The sequence below is a fragment of the Ascidia mentula genome, chromosome 4 (genome assembly GCF_947561715.1).
Source record: "Ascidia mentula chromosome 4, kaAscMent1.1, whole genome shotgun sequence".
Taxonomy (NCBI): Eukaryota; Metazoa; Chordata; class Ascidiacea; order Phlebobranchia; family Ascidiidae; genus Ascidia; species Ascidia mentula.
Genome location: NC_138569.1, coordinates 10,980,156 through 10,994,257, shown reverse-complemented (window position 1 = coordinate 10,994,257; position 14,102 = coordinate 10,980,156). Strand labels below are relative to the sequence as shown.

General features: G+C 39.3%; 2 protein-coding genes across 2 annotated transcripts; both read left to right on the top strand.

Annotated features, from left to right (window-relative positions):
- Nucleotides 1-7,133: 7,133 nt before the first annotated feature.
- On the top strand, nt 7,134-9,193 carry LOC145899845 (putative ATP-dependent RNA helicase DDX41). The gene is made up of 2 exons (XM_082988770.1): nt 7,134-7,402; nt 7,433-9,193. Exons 1-2 carry the CDS (start codon nt 7,180-7,182, stop codon nt 9,049-9,051), a joined length of 1,842 nt encoding a protein of 613 aa, XP_082844896.1. The 5' UTR covers nt 7,134-7,179; the 3' UTR covers nt 9,052-9,193.
- LOC145899847 (uncharacterized) lies at nt 9,094-13,990 on the top strand. Its single transcript, XM_082988773.1, has 13 exons — nt 9,094-9,343; nt 9,402-9,481; nt 9,543-9,597; nt 9,661-9,770; nt 9,828-9,928; nt 10,591-10,720; nt 10,777-10,829; nt 11,344-11,386; nt 11,447-11,609; nt 11,945-12,037; nt 13,010-13,184; nt 13,239-13,354; nt 13,415-13,990. Exons 1-13 carry the CDS (start codon nt 9,229-9,231, stop codon nt 13,615-13,617), a joined length of 1,437 nt encoding a protein of 478 aa, XP_082844899.1. The 5' UTR covers nt 9,094-9,228; the 3' UTR covers nt 13,618-13,990.
- Nucleotides 13,991-14,102: the final 112 nt, after the last annotated feature.

Below are 14,102 nucleotides of genomic sequence, written 5' to 3'. Positions count from 1 at the left end.
TCCATTGAAGACGACCCGCTTTTAGCGAATCAGCATAATGGCGTAATGTCGGCATGCGAAAAACTTCCCTATTAAAACAATTCTGCTCGGCGTTCTTGCAATAGGTGCCAATATTGACCGATATCACTGGCATTGAAATTCGTTTTGGTCGAAGATTGCCTTTCTTTCTGTTTGTCCCTTATGACGAAATGACTTTAATGAGGACATATTTCACGCGTTATCGTTTGACTGTACTGTTGCATTCTAATAGGAATTGATCTCAGATACCGAAGGGTTTATCAACTCGTATGGATTCGTGGTACCTAGCATGAAAATTTTATTAACCTCCCTCCTATTATCTCCTGACTCCCCTACCAATGACACATTTGCAGGAATTTGTCAGGTGTAGTATGAACTACACCACATTTTCAATTTTCTTTTCCCTCAAAAGTAACCAACACAATTCAACTTGAAACGACCTGAACAGAAAATAGAGCATATTTTTTTACAGTATTTTGTCACAGAAATAAATTATACAACACATGTCACAGGATAAACAGTAAATACATATGTTTGTGTGTATTGGAAAAAGTAGTATTTAGCGCTATATATGTCACATACTGTCGGTGTGCCAGTTGTCGGGGTATGTCCCCGCTGGGCGACCGTGGGGTACGACTGCGTCTCGGCCTCGCACCTAACGGATCCGACTGAGTCTCGTTGGCAACTCGGCCTCGTAGGCAACTTGCCTTCTCTATCTCAAGGTTTACTGTTGGAGTTAAAGAACTCCTTTACACAAGTCTGTGCGTCTTCTAAATAGTCTAACTCCCGACTAAACACATACATCCACCAAGCTTCAAGCCAGTCCAAAGTTGTTCATAAATCCATTTATTGATATAATCCAACGAATAAATCCAAGTACAGTACAGTACAATTGGGGCTCCTATACAGTGTACTAAAGCAGAACCAACAACCTAGACCCTTACACAGCAACAGTTAAAACACACTGATTTGGCAGGCACTAGTTGCTCTGCTTATATAGTCTGCGGTTGTTGCGCAACTTGAATGCAACTTGAAGTTGACCGATTTGGTCGATTACGTCAGTTATTTATATAACTTAATTAACTAAGTGCGCTAATAGGTTATTTATGTATAGGTAGACTTTGTTTTCAGAATAACTAAAAGTAGTTATGTTTATTTTAGCTTTATTTATCATTTGCGAAAGAAGTACTTGTGTTTAAATCAACCTTTATTTATTATTTGCCAAAGAAATGTCTGTAATTATTTTAACTTGATTTACATAGTTAGTTTGGTTGCCTAAGTTACCTATATGACTTTATTGCCCAAATTACATGGTTTATAACACATCTATAATGTGGCTGCTTCTACCGGCTACAATTTTTTCACCTGCCACCAGCTCGGCAGGTTTTTCCTATTAAATTGTCCGGTCAGGAATTGACCTAAACCGGAAATGAGTTCTTCTTTTTTCCCATGTCGTTTTATTGGACATCACAACTTGGACATGCGTTGAACGCGTGATTATGTAGCGCAAAAGAATTTGCCCACTTGTTTGCGTTTCATTTCCAAGTTTCACGCTTTCGTTAAATCACGTATTCTTTTACGCCACGTTCTTTTTCACCTTTTGTTATTTCACCTTCCACCTGTTCATTTAAATGTTTTGTATTGATTTATATTTTTGTATTTATTATTTAAGTGTCTCGAACGCACCAGTCACCGCACGTTGATTTGATATCGTAGCGCTAGCTCCCTTCCTCTCACGTGACACGGTTGGGCCAATGACTGGCGAGAGAAAAGATAAAAAGGGACGAACACGAGACTCTAAGAAAAATCGGAGGGCAGACTGTTTGGGCAGATTGTGATTCGTCGGTGCAATTTTTATAGTTTTATGAACAAGATTTTATCTAAACGGTTGTGCTGGAACAGGCTTGTGGTTAGCCGTGAATGCAGCGTCCTGAGAACCAAGGAAAGCGTTTATTTTAAGAAGCGTAACACGAAATTGGCGAGCACGCCAGGACGCTGCAACCACAGAAGAAGAGTTCCTGTCACACGAGAAAGGACTAAGGTTCGTTTTTCTTGATCCGGAGGATGGCTTTTAACATCGGCATGACTCCCCCGCATTTCAGAAACGGAGACAATTTTACCTCATTTTTACAAGTTTTTAATTCTTATTGCGCCCGCATAAAAGAAGTTTAGAGGTTAAGAAGCACCTTTTCTTAACAAATGTTGACAAAGACTTTATATGGGATATTCAAAACGGGGCCGATAATCTGTACGAAATGCAATTTGAAGAGATAGTTACTAAAGCCAAAGCAGTCGGAGTAAACCCCACTGGCCAATGCGCGCTGAGAAGCCAGTTGGTCAACCGAATCCAAGGGCAACAAGAAGACGGTAGAACTTTTGTGTATGCCATAGAAGCTTTAGCTGCCCGTGCATACCCGAGGGCAGCCGAGGCCGCCATTAAAAATGAGGTGATGCTTCTCTCTTTATTGCGGGGTCTCAAGGACCGCCAACTAGTGGACTCATTTAGACAAAAGTGCCCACAGCGGAATTTCAGTGTTTGGGCTAAAATGGTCGTCGAGTCCGATGTGTCACACGGCTCTCTTCCCGTTACATCAATAAGTTTAACCCGAAATCCCGAGCTAATCGAACTCAAAAACACTTTGGTCGAGCTTAATTCGAATGTGCAGCGATCTATTGATAGCTTTCGCAACGAGCTCGATGACATCCGTGGTCTCAACGGTCTCCAACGACCCGCACCACAGAGGTTGCGCCCAAGTAAGTCCGCAAGTGTTTGCTACAACTGTGGTGTACCTGGCCATATGGCAAGAGATTGTTGTCGACCACGCGGTAGCGATAGGACGTTCAAATCCATACCTTTTAGACCAAGTCAACAACCCACATCGCAGGTGGTGAACACAGCCCAGCAAAGACCGACACTGCCATTCCGGGCCAACACTTCTTACGGCACACAATGTCGTCGCAACGGTAGAGGAGAAGTTTATTCCTTGGACTTGCGTCGCTCCATTGGACTGCCATACGAGGAAATAAGTAAAGCCCAACACGACGACCCCGAAATTTCCCCGGCTTTTAGGTGGTTAAACCTTGGCAAGAGACCACCTTACCGAACTGTTAGGTCTGCCTCGACGATGACCAGACACCTTTGGGGGCAATTCGGGCGGTTAATCGTTCAAAACAACTTGTTGTATCAAACGAGTGACTCCTTACATCAACCGGGCGCGTGTGTGTACCGCCTTATCACTCCACAGACCACCAGAGAAACGATTATGTCCGTTTTGCACGACGCACCACTTGGCGGTGGCCATCTCGGGATGGCAAAAACCTGTTCGAAGATCGAAGAAAGACACTTCTGGCCCGGTTGGAGGACCGACGTTGAGGCATATGTCCGTTCCTGTCGCCACTGCCAAAGAAGTAAGAAGTTTACAGCAAGGCCCCGCGCTCCGTTGGTTCCTTCCGGGGAGATGCAACCAATGGAGCGGGTCGAGGTGGACATAATGGGGCCACTTCCGGCGACCTCCAGTGGTAATCAATACGTATTGGTTGCATGCGACATATTCACTAAATACGTGCGCGCATGGCCACTCAGGACGCAAAGGGCAGAAGACGTAGCCGGGACAATGTTTCATCGTTGGTTTACGGTACACGGCGTCTCGGACGTAATCCATTCCGATCAAGGTGCAAACTTTGAATCTATTTTATTTAAAGAGCTAGCACGGTTGATGGCTGCCGAAAGACCCGGACGACCGCGTATCATCCTCAAGGAAACGGTGCGTGCGAACGCAACAACCGAACAATACTCTCCATGATACGGAATTACGTACAGCGCGATGAACGGTGCTGGGATGAGGCGCTGTCGCCGGTGGTCGCCGCCTATAATGCGAGTGTCCATGAAAGTACAGGTGTGTCACCACATTATTTGTTAAATGGCCACGCTCTACGACTCCCAGCAGATTTATTCGGTGCTCCCGCCCAGCGCGATCCATTCCCGGAACCACTGGAAGGGCTACGCGCTAGGCTCCAGTTAGCTGAAGAGGTGGCCCGTGAAACGTTGCGGAAACAAAGACGGCGCATGGCGTCGCAGTACGACCGACATAAGAGGGGCAAACCGCTGAATGTGGGTGATTTTGTTCTCTTAACAGACCCCGCGGTGAAGCCAGGGATGGCGAGGAAATTCCACCTTCCGTTCAAAGGCCCGTACAAAGTGGTGGACATCAAGTCAGCCGTGACGTATGAGATCGAGGACGAAGAAGGACACCGAAAAGTCGTCCATTATAATCGCCTCAAACAAATTCAAGGTGAAGGGGCGGACAAGACGGAGGGGCGACCAACCGTGGAAGAGGAAGTCCGGACATTGCCACCTACGGGAGACCCCACGACACAAGTGGTGACCTGGACCAATATCACCGAAAACGAAGAAAATGCGCAGGCACCGAACTCTCACGATGACAACGGAATTGCCAGTCGCCTTCGCGTAAATCGCCGTCCCACTCAGCGCTATTCCCCATAAGTCTGCACGGGAGTGCCTCGTCATAGAGGGGGGAGTGTGTAGCGCAAAAGAATTTGCCCACTTGTTTGCGTTTCATTTCCAAGTTTCACGCTTTCGTTAAATCACGTATTCTTTTACGCCACGTTCTTTTTCACCTTTTGTTATTTCACCTTCCACCTGTTCATTTAAATGTTTTGTATTGATTTATATTTTTGTATTTATTATTTAAGTGTCTCGAACGCACCAGTCACCGCACGTTGATTTGATATCGTAGCGCTAGCTCCCTTCCTCTCACGTGACACGGTTGGGCCAATGACTGGCGAGAGAAAAGATAAAAAGGGACGAACACGAGACGCTAAGAAAAATCGGAGGGCAGACTGTTTGGGCAGATTGTGATTCGTCGGTGCAATTTTTATAGTTTTATGAACAAGATTTTATCTAAACGGTTGTGCTGGAACAGGCTTGTGGTTAGCCGTGAATGCAGCGTCCTGAGAACCAAGGAAAGCGTTTATTTTAAGAAGCGTAACAATTACAATGACTTTGGTTTTAACTCTCGGTCATAATATAGTTATACGCTTTGGGCCTTTTTTAGTATATACATGTGTTGTGCGGCGACAATACCTCTAAAATTTGTTGCAATTTTATCCAAAGAGCACATGAAAAAGAAATGTAGAAAGCAATCCATCATCTAAACATGTAGCAAAAATTTTTTGTATTTGTTTACACCAAGGGTGTACAAACTGCAGTCCGCAAATCAACATTTTGTAGCATGTCGAAGGCTGCTACGTGGCCCGGCCCCGGAAGTCAACAAATACAATTTTTTACAAATAAAGTGGTGTATTATTGCCAAGTTTGCTGATATGTGCAAATGTACATGATTGAACACATGTTGTACTTCCATACTGCCAAAGTTATAAATTTAGAAGGCTTATTGGTTAATATGGTCAAATTTGGTCAATATTGGCACCTATTGCAAGAACGCCGAGCTGAATTGTTTTAATAGGGAAGTTTTTCGCATGCCGACATTATACGCCATTATGCTGATTCGCTAAAAGCGGGTCGTCTTCAATGGACGATTTGAAGGTCATCCGGCACCTTAATTTCAAATTTGTTAATTGCATGTGGTAGAGCATTAAATTTCCGTTCTCGTGATATTGGTCAATATTGGCACCTATTGCAAGAACGCCAAGCAGAATTGTTTTAATAGGGAAGTTTTTCGCATGCCGACATTACGCCATTATGCTGATTCGCTCAAAGCGGGTCGTCTTCAATGGACGATTTGAAGGTCATCCGGCACCTTAATTTCAAATTTGTTAATTGCATGTGGTAGAGCATTAAATTTCCGTTCTCGTGATATTGGTCGATATTGGCACCTATTGCAAGAACGCCGAGCAGAATTGTTTTAATAGAGAAGTTTTTCGTATGCCGACATTACGCCATTATGCTGATTCGCTAAAAGCGGGTCGTCTTCAATGGACGATTTGAAGGTCATCCGGCACCTTAATTTCAAATTTGTTAATTGCATGTGGTAGAGCATTAAATTTCCGTTCTCGTGATATTGGTCAATATTGGCATCTATTGCAAGAATTAGGGAAGTTTTTTGCGGGCCGCCATTATGCTGAATCGCAAAACCAGGCGATTTTTTTGATTGATACAGCTGCGAAAAAATTTGTTGAAATGTTTTTTGAGGTTTGAACTGCTTGCTCATCTCTGTAATTTGATTCTAATCCAAAAGAAACCAATTTTTGAGTAAATGCCTGTTGTACCTTGCAAAATGTGGCAAATTTGCAAAATTATTCTACCAGAATGAGGGTGGTTCACAAAGCTGCACAAAGTCTCACAAAGCTGCACGAAGTTAAAAAAAAGCCGCACAAAGCTGCACATAGTTGCACGAGCACTTTAGAAGGGTTCCTACGATGGATTTTTAGAGGGACCGCTTTTGATACCCCCGTTAAAATTAAGGAAGAAACGTTTTCAAATGCGCCTGTTAAAACAAAGAAGAATCGTCCTGTAATACGCCTGATAAAATTATAAAAGAAATGTAATGCACCCGTTGACTGCGCAACAGCTTGTAATGTCCCTTTGAAAAGAAAACGAAACAGTGTATTTTTTTTATGACGGTTATGAATAATATTTGGTCAGTGGGCTTACAATCAGATGCGAAAATTACACAAGTTTGGCATGGTTGGAAAGGGTTTTAAAGGTAGTTTCCAACGGTGTATGAATTGTCGTGGCCGCGGTTCGATAAAAGTAGTTATGACCGATTTCTGACAATGTACATTAATATTCGTCCCATAAATCGTTTAAATGTTTTTGAAACTACATGCCATTCCATGCAACTTGTGCCAAAACCATTGAAATCCATTGAGAAACGACAAAGTTATGTGCGTTTGAAGTTCTGTCGACTGGAAAAAAAGTTTTGTAACGTCTCTTTGGTCATTTTGTGCTGTACCTACAATTTGCGTTAGTGGTGAAAACGTAAGCTCATGCAGTTTCTAATTCTTCAAACTAGTGAATTAGAATTATCTACATTTCCAAATTTGGTGCAGTGTAGTGTACATGTACATCCTAGTTTTGTAATGTCAATTGTCTATACTAACATCAGTTTTTCCTTTATATGTCAACTAGGATATTTGTGGTACCAACCATATTTAAAACTTAACCTATTTTGGGTTACGATGTCAGAAAGCAAACGATACCGGAGGTCTGAAAGCAACTCTAGTGGCAATGAAAGTGATGAATATATTCCTTACATACCATTAAAACAACGTCGAAAAGAACAGTTGTCCAAAGTAACAAAGTTGTTAAAAAGTAAATCTGGAAAAAGCAACAACCAAGAAGCAACTGCAGTACACCAAGAATACAGCTTGCAAGATGGAAATGAAAGCAAACCTGCGATAAGTGATTCAAGTGGTAATATAGTAAATTCAGAGATAAGTTTGCTTGATCAGCACAGTACTTTAAAAAAGCAAGCAGAAGTTGTAAAAGAAACGGCCAAAGACATTCAACTTAAAGAAGAACAACGAATTCTGGAATCTGTAAGTGAAGCTAGAGCCTTGCAATCAGTTCAGGAACTAGCTCAAGGTGTAACCTACAAAAAAGCAATAACAACTGGTTGGAAGCTCCCAGATTTTATTCTTGCTAGACCTCAACATGTAAATGACAAAATAAGATTTCATTTAAGAATTGATATTGAAGGAGAGAATGTTCCTCCTCCAGTTCGATCCTTTCGAGATATGAAATTTCCAAAAAGTTTACTGACTGCTTTGAGAAAAAAGGGAATCAAGACACCTTCCCCAATTCAGACTCAGGGAATTCCGGTTGTTCTAACTGGTAGGGACATGATTGGAATAGCTTTTACAGGCAGTGGAAAAACTCTCGTGTTTGTTTTGCCGTTAATTATGTTTTGTCTGGAGCAAGAAAAAAAGATGCCATTTGTGAAAGGTGAAGGACCATATGGGCTAATTGTTTGTCCATCACGAGAGTTAGCTAGACAGACATACCAGGTAATGGCTCACTACAGCAAATGTTTAGAAGCAAGTGGACTTCCAAATTTGCGCTTTGCCCTATGTATTGGTGGCATTCCCGCGAAGGATACAATGGATGTACTTCGCAAGGGCTGTCATGCTGTAATTGCTACACCAGGTCGACTAATGGACATGTTAAACAAAAAGATGCTTCGTCTGCATATTTGCAGGTATTTATGCCTTGATGAAGCGGATAGAATGATAGACATGGGTTTTGAAGAAGATGTTCGGACAATATTTTCTTACTTCAAAGGACAGAGACAAACATTACTTTTTAGTGCCACCATGCCCAAAAAAATACAAAACTTTGCACGATCTGCTCTTGTTTGTCCTGTAACTGTTAATGTAGGTAGGGCTGGAGCAGCAAGTTTGGATGTGAAACAAGATGTAGAGTATGTTAAAGATGAAGCAAAAGTTGTCCATCTTCTTAACTGTTTGCAAAAAACTTCCCCACCAGTGCTTGTGTTTGCACAAAAGAAAAAAGATGTTGATGATATTCATGAATATTTATTGCTAAAAGGAGTTGAAGCTGTAGCGATTCATGGTGGAAAAGATCAAGAAGAAAGAAGCCGGGCTGTAGATATGTTCCGAAATAAAGATAAAGATGTATTAGTTGCCACCGACATTGCTTCAAAAGGGTTAGATTTTGAGGATATAAAACATGTCATTAATTATGACATGCCAGATGATATTGAAAACTATGTCCATCGTATTGGTCGCACGGGTAGATCTGGCAACAGCGGTATTGCTACAACATTTATCAACAAATCTTGTGATCAGTCCCTTTTGTTAGATTTAAAAGCATTACTTGTTGAGGCCAACCAACAAATTCCTGAAATTCTCAATGAACTTGGCCCAGCAGAGGAAACGTACATTGAACTTGGTGGAGAAAGAGGATGTTCTTACTGTGGTGGACTTGGCCACAGGATAACAGAATGTCCGAAACTGGATGCAGTTAGATCAAAGCAAATATCCAATCTTGGCAGACAAGATTATTTGGCAAACAATGCAGCTGATTACTGATCTCTAGTGTTGACGGCATTGTTGTACAATATAGGACAAACACATTGTTTTAATTTGTGTCAAATTGTTAAAATGCTGTTTCTGTTGAAGAAATTGAAATGAATAGTTTGGTATATTTTCTTAACTTTTCTTTTGCTTAAAGAGTAAGAAACTAATTTAATCACTTAATTTACCTTCATGATGGAAAAACCAATGCTAGGTGGGTGTTGTGTGTGTTTGGATGAACGAGGTTGGGCAGAAAATCCTTTGGTGTATTGTGATGGACAACTTTGTACGATTGCGGTACATCAAGGTAGTTAAAATCCATTAAAATATGAAACCTAGTTAAGGTCATTACTTTTCAATTTTAGCATGTTATGGAATCGTTAATGTCCCTTCAGGACCATGGTTTTGCAGAAAATGTGAGCTTAAGGAACAAAGTGAAACGGTTGTAAGTAAGAAATTTGTTTTTATTTGTTCATACATTTAGTTGTATGGTACATTTTTTTTAGAAATGTGATTTATGTCCACACCAGGATGGAGCAGTAAAAAAAACTGATTCAGGGGGTAGGATAGGATTTTTTAATTTGTCATATTTTTTGTGCTCATGCTGATTGTGTTTTGTTTTAGGTTGGGCACATGTTGTATGTGCACTATACATACCAGAAGTTGAGTTTGGTAATGTTACTACAATGGAGCCGATAGTATTGTCCAAAATTCCCCAGGAAAGATTTGACAAGGTATGTTCAACAGATTTGCTATCTTTCACTTCATAAAGAGTAATGTATTAAATATAGGAATGTTACATTTGTAAAGAAAAGGGAAGCATCATATTGAGCAAAGGTGCTTGTATGGATTGTGCTAAAACTGGTTGCAAATTGAGTTTCCATGTGACATGGTAAGAGTATTTTAGGAATTATGATAGTAGTCATAGGCGCCCAGGGGGGTGCCCCCTACCCCCCAGGTTTTTCCCAAAAAAAGCGAGTGGCTATTACGTGCGTCCTCCCCATGTAACTAGTCGCATTCGTAAAGCTTGAAGAAAAAAAGACCTAAAAACAATGTGTTTCTTATACGACGCACACAAAATATGTTGACCTAGCTTCGCTGACATCGGTTGTTGCAACATCAGTCTCGCAGTACGATATGCCAACAGGTACTTAATGGTTGTGTCGTACACCTATCTTGTGTGTTTATTGTTAACACCGCCCTTTTGGCTAATACGCCTCATGGAAAAATGAAAACCAGGCGCCTATGATAGTAGTATAAACATAATTAATACAATTCTTTTATTAGACCTAGAATGTCTGAGCATTTTAACAAGAGATTAACCATACTTATTTCAAAACCTTTTTTTTAATTATCTCTGCTTAGTGTTACACAATAATGGTTTTGGAGACTAACTATTGTGCAGTGTTGGTTTTAAAAGGTTTCTGTATAAAACCCACCTTTTATTTAACAAATAACTAACACTAAAACTGATAAATGTTTGCCATCAGTCCAACTTAAGTTATGAAGCAACATGAATATTTTATACTTGCATATTTATTGATGCCCAAAAAGTGCTCAGATTTCTGGTTTATTGTGTGAAGAGGCGGGAAGTAGTAACACAACCAAGTATTGTGGGTATTGTTCCCAACATTTATCAAAAGGAAAACGAAGTAATCCCTTTAAAAGTTTAGCTTGTTCCAAAGTGAGTATTACAACTATTCAGTAATCTCAGTTGGGCAAAAAGCTTTGTGTGTGCAGGTTTACAAGTTAACCCCTTCTGAAGTATCATCATCACCAATGAAATTGGAAAGGTATCCACATAGGCATAGAGTTTTGGCAAACAAAATGTTAACTTTAAAAGGTCGTTTGATGCACCATGCCCTTTAAAATACATGTGTTATAGCGCTTTCAAATGTTAATGTTATTACTTTGTTTCAGTTGGCCATTTAGCTAATAACACCAAGACAGCATTACTTTTTCATAATTATATTGGCTCTGCAGTACAAGATGTTTATTTTCTCATTTAAAATTGATCTACTTCTTCCATGCGCATGTTTGTCACTTAAAACTTAATTTTGCTTATGTTTCGTTATTGTGGATCACAAATACAAAACCAACTAATCAGTGCAGATTATGCACCTTTATGGGTGTAAGCAGACGAGAAAGGCGCCTTTAACTTTGTTCGATCATACTCTGATTGTATTGTAGCATTTACAAAAAAGCCAGGGATGCCCGGCTTGACTGTATTCTACGCCAGTGGGTATTTAACAGACCATAGAAAACACCTGTTTTTATCAATGTATTAATACATATATTGTATTTCAGTTCTTCAGAAAACACAAAACCATCAGATATAGCTTGTCAGCAGGTAAACATATTTTTGCTGTATCATGTGTTTAATAGTAGTTCCAAACTATATGTAATGCAGGAGTTGAGCAATGAGTTACCACAGGACTTTGAAACTAGTGGATCAACTTTATCAAGCTCAAACCAAGACAAACTTGATGTTTCTTTACCAAATTCACTTTCAACACTGGCAGAGGCAGCTACTTGTGCAATTGCATTGGAAAAGAAGATAGAAAAAAGCATAGGTACAGTTCTGCAACCGTTACATCTTGAAATATTTATAATATAACTATTGTAAACGAACATTTTTAAAATTGGAAAAAAGCATTTTAGGGTTGTATTTACAATGGACATTCTGTGAATTACAATGGATTAACAGTAGGTTACTGCAGTTCATCCATACCCTACCAACTACACAATGTCAGGCTTGGATAAACATTCAAAAACTTCACTTATTCCAACAATTTTTTTGACGAATTGTCATATCTTATCATTTTTTGAAAAACTACATGGTAAATAATTTTCACTTTTGAAAACATGTTATAACAAAGTATGTGTGCTTTTGTTTTATGTTATGCAGGAACAATTCAGTCACCTGTAAAAAAGAAACGATCTAGTTCGAACAAACTCAGTGACGTCAAAAAAGTAAAAAGAAAAACAAAGAAGCAATGCGGTATTCATACTTTTTCACAAACATAAAAAATAATACATATATTCATCATAGTGACATTACAGAAATAGTTTAGCAACTCTTTTTATTGACAAAATTTTAAAGTAATGCTGTCCAATTACCCCCAAAACACCCAATTGTCTGGTTCGTAACCGGTGGGATTTAGGTGGCTAATTAGTTGGTACCGAAAAATACAAAAGTAGATGGAAAAGAAAATTATGCTCTGTATTCACTGTGTGACTGATTGGCAATTGGCCAAGCCATACAATTAAAAAGTTAAAAAAGTGTAACAGATATAGCGACAGCGCAATAATTTAATTCTTAGTTAAAATATTTAAATACTGGTGGGAAATACGGATTTTATTTCTAAAAATGGGAAATGAAATAAAAAAGAACCACTGGTCTAAACCGTTTCCTCTTGAATTTTTTTTAAATTTGAAATATGTGGGAGTTATGCACTTCCAAAATGTATGTTGTGGAGCAAAAGGGGCGATTTTGTTGCCTACCTTGAAAAAAGGGTAATTTTGCTAATAAAGCATGATGAACAACTACTCGACTGTCACTTGTTCAGTGATTTTTCAGTACAAACTACAAATATGTCATTTGTATGACCTCCTTGGTAACTAGTTTTTGTACCATACTTTATTAGGTAAAAGTGGCTTTTATGTCACTTGGTCCTCACAATTTTACTATATAATACATCATTAAAAGGTTTATTGTCATCTACTGGTGTTGTGTAGAAATGTGTTAATTTTGGCACTACAGCACTGGTTTGGTGTCAGTTAAATCAATAATAATTTGAGGTCTACTCATTTAGTTTATTTGTCTAATCTGTTTTTTAATAATGTTGATAGATGTGTCCCTAAACCATGTTTGAACTTTAATTTAGTCATGTTCTTGACATTGTACTGGTTGGATAATATCCACTGTAGCAAATATAGTCTTTGTAGTGTAACCTTACCTCTATATCATCAGATGAAACACCACCCACAATAATTCAACCGGACAAAACAACACTTTCCACAAATACATCTAGCCTACTTGAAGATGTCGGCTATGCAGTTGCTCCAAAACACAGTGTTGTAAGTTTATCCTCATTTGGTGATGCAAGCATGATACCTTCAGAGCCTACAGACATAGGGAGACCCAAGTAACTGATGCTTTTATCAGCAAAAATTCTCTTAGTTAACATTTTTTTTTCCAGATTAACTTCCACAAATGGCAACAATCGTATAGATGGTTTAACAGCAATTGAGCACATGATTGGTCAACAAAGAAATGATGTGCTGCAGTTTTTCCAGGAGTTTGGATCACCAGAAGGTGATATTTGAAATGGTGCAATTGTACAAAGAAGTTTTGACGTTTTTTGTTTGTTTACAGTTGCACCAGTTTTAAATGCACTGCAACATGTACGTGAGCAAAACACCAAACTAGAAAACACAATTGATAATCTTGCACATAGACGTGACCAGCTGTTGGCACTGAAAGCCAAACTTTCTATTCCATTTAAAAATAGCCACATTTCAGGTGGAGTAAGCAAGACTGAAATGAGAATTGATAGTAAGCCATTTTCTCAAACATGATTTTTTTTGCGAAAACAAATTGCAGGTTACTGCAAGAAATGTTGTGCAGTGCCATATTTTTAGGACTTAGCATATAAACTGAGCTTCTTATTACCCTAGCAATATTTATGAGAACCGGTAACTCAGAAAATGAAGTGGTCAAAGAGTATTTACACTATAACAGCCTGATGAAAAAAATGCAGTAAGAGTTGCATGCAACCCTAATATACATCAACATTTAGTGGTCCAGACAATAAAAAACAACTTGGCCTTCTAACAATGCAAGGGATTAATACAAAATTTACTTTCTAAATGTGGTTGTGAAGGGTAGTTTAAAATTCCTATTACATGGCACATACTACTGCTATAACATAGAAACAGCAAAACCTGTGCCGATCATTGGCAAGAAAATTCACAGTGAGCCAACTTCCATAGAGGGGTGCCAGATGCCCATACTCTTGGAAAAGTTTTTTTTTAAATAGTCGAATTCATTTTATCCTGCACCA

Excerpts from the sequence above, each read along its gene's own strand:
- LOC145899845 (XM_082988770.1), top strand. The coding sequence starts at position 7,180 with ATGTCAGAAAGCAAACGATACCGGAGGTCTGAAAGCAACTCTAGTGGC. Across the intron at positions 7,403-7,432 it reads TGAAAGCAAACCTGCGATAA|AGATAAGTTTGCTTGATCAG; the intron begins GTGATTCAAGTG and ends TAGTAAATTCAG.
- LOC145899847 (XM_082988773.1), top strand. The coding sequence starts at position 9,229 with ATGATGGAAAAACCAATGCTAGGTGGGTGTTGTGTGTGTTTGGATGAA. Across the intron at positions 9,344-9,401 it reads TACGATTGCGGTACATCAAG|CATGTTATGGAATCGTTAAT; the intron begins GTAGTTAAAATC and ends TTTCAATTTTAG. Across the intron at positions 9,771-9,827 it reads CCCAGGAAAGATTTGACAAG|GAATGTTACATTTGTAAAGA; the intron begins GTATGTTCAACA and ends TATTAAATATAG.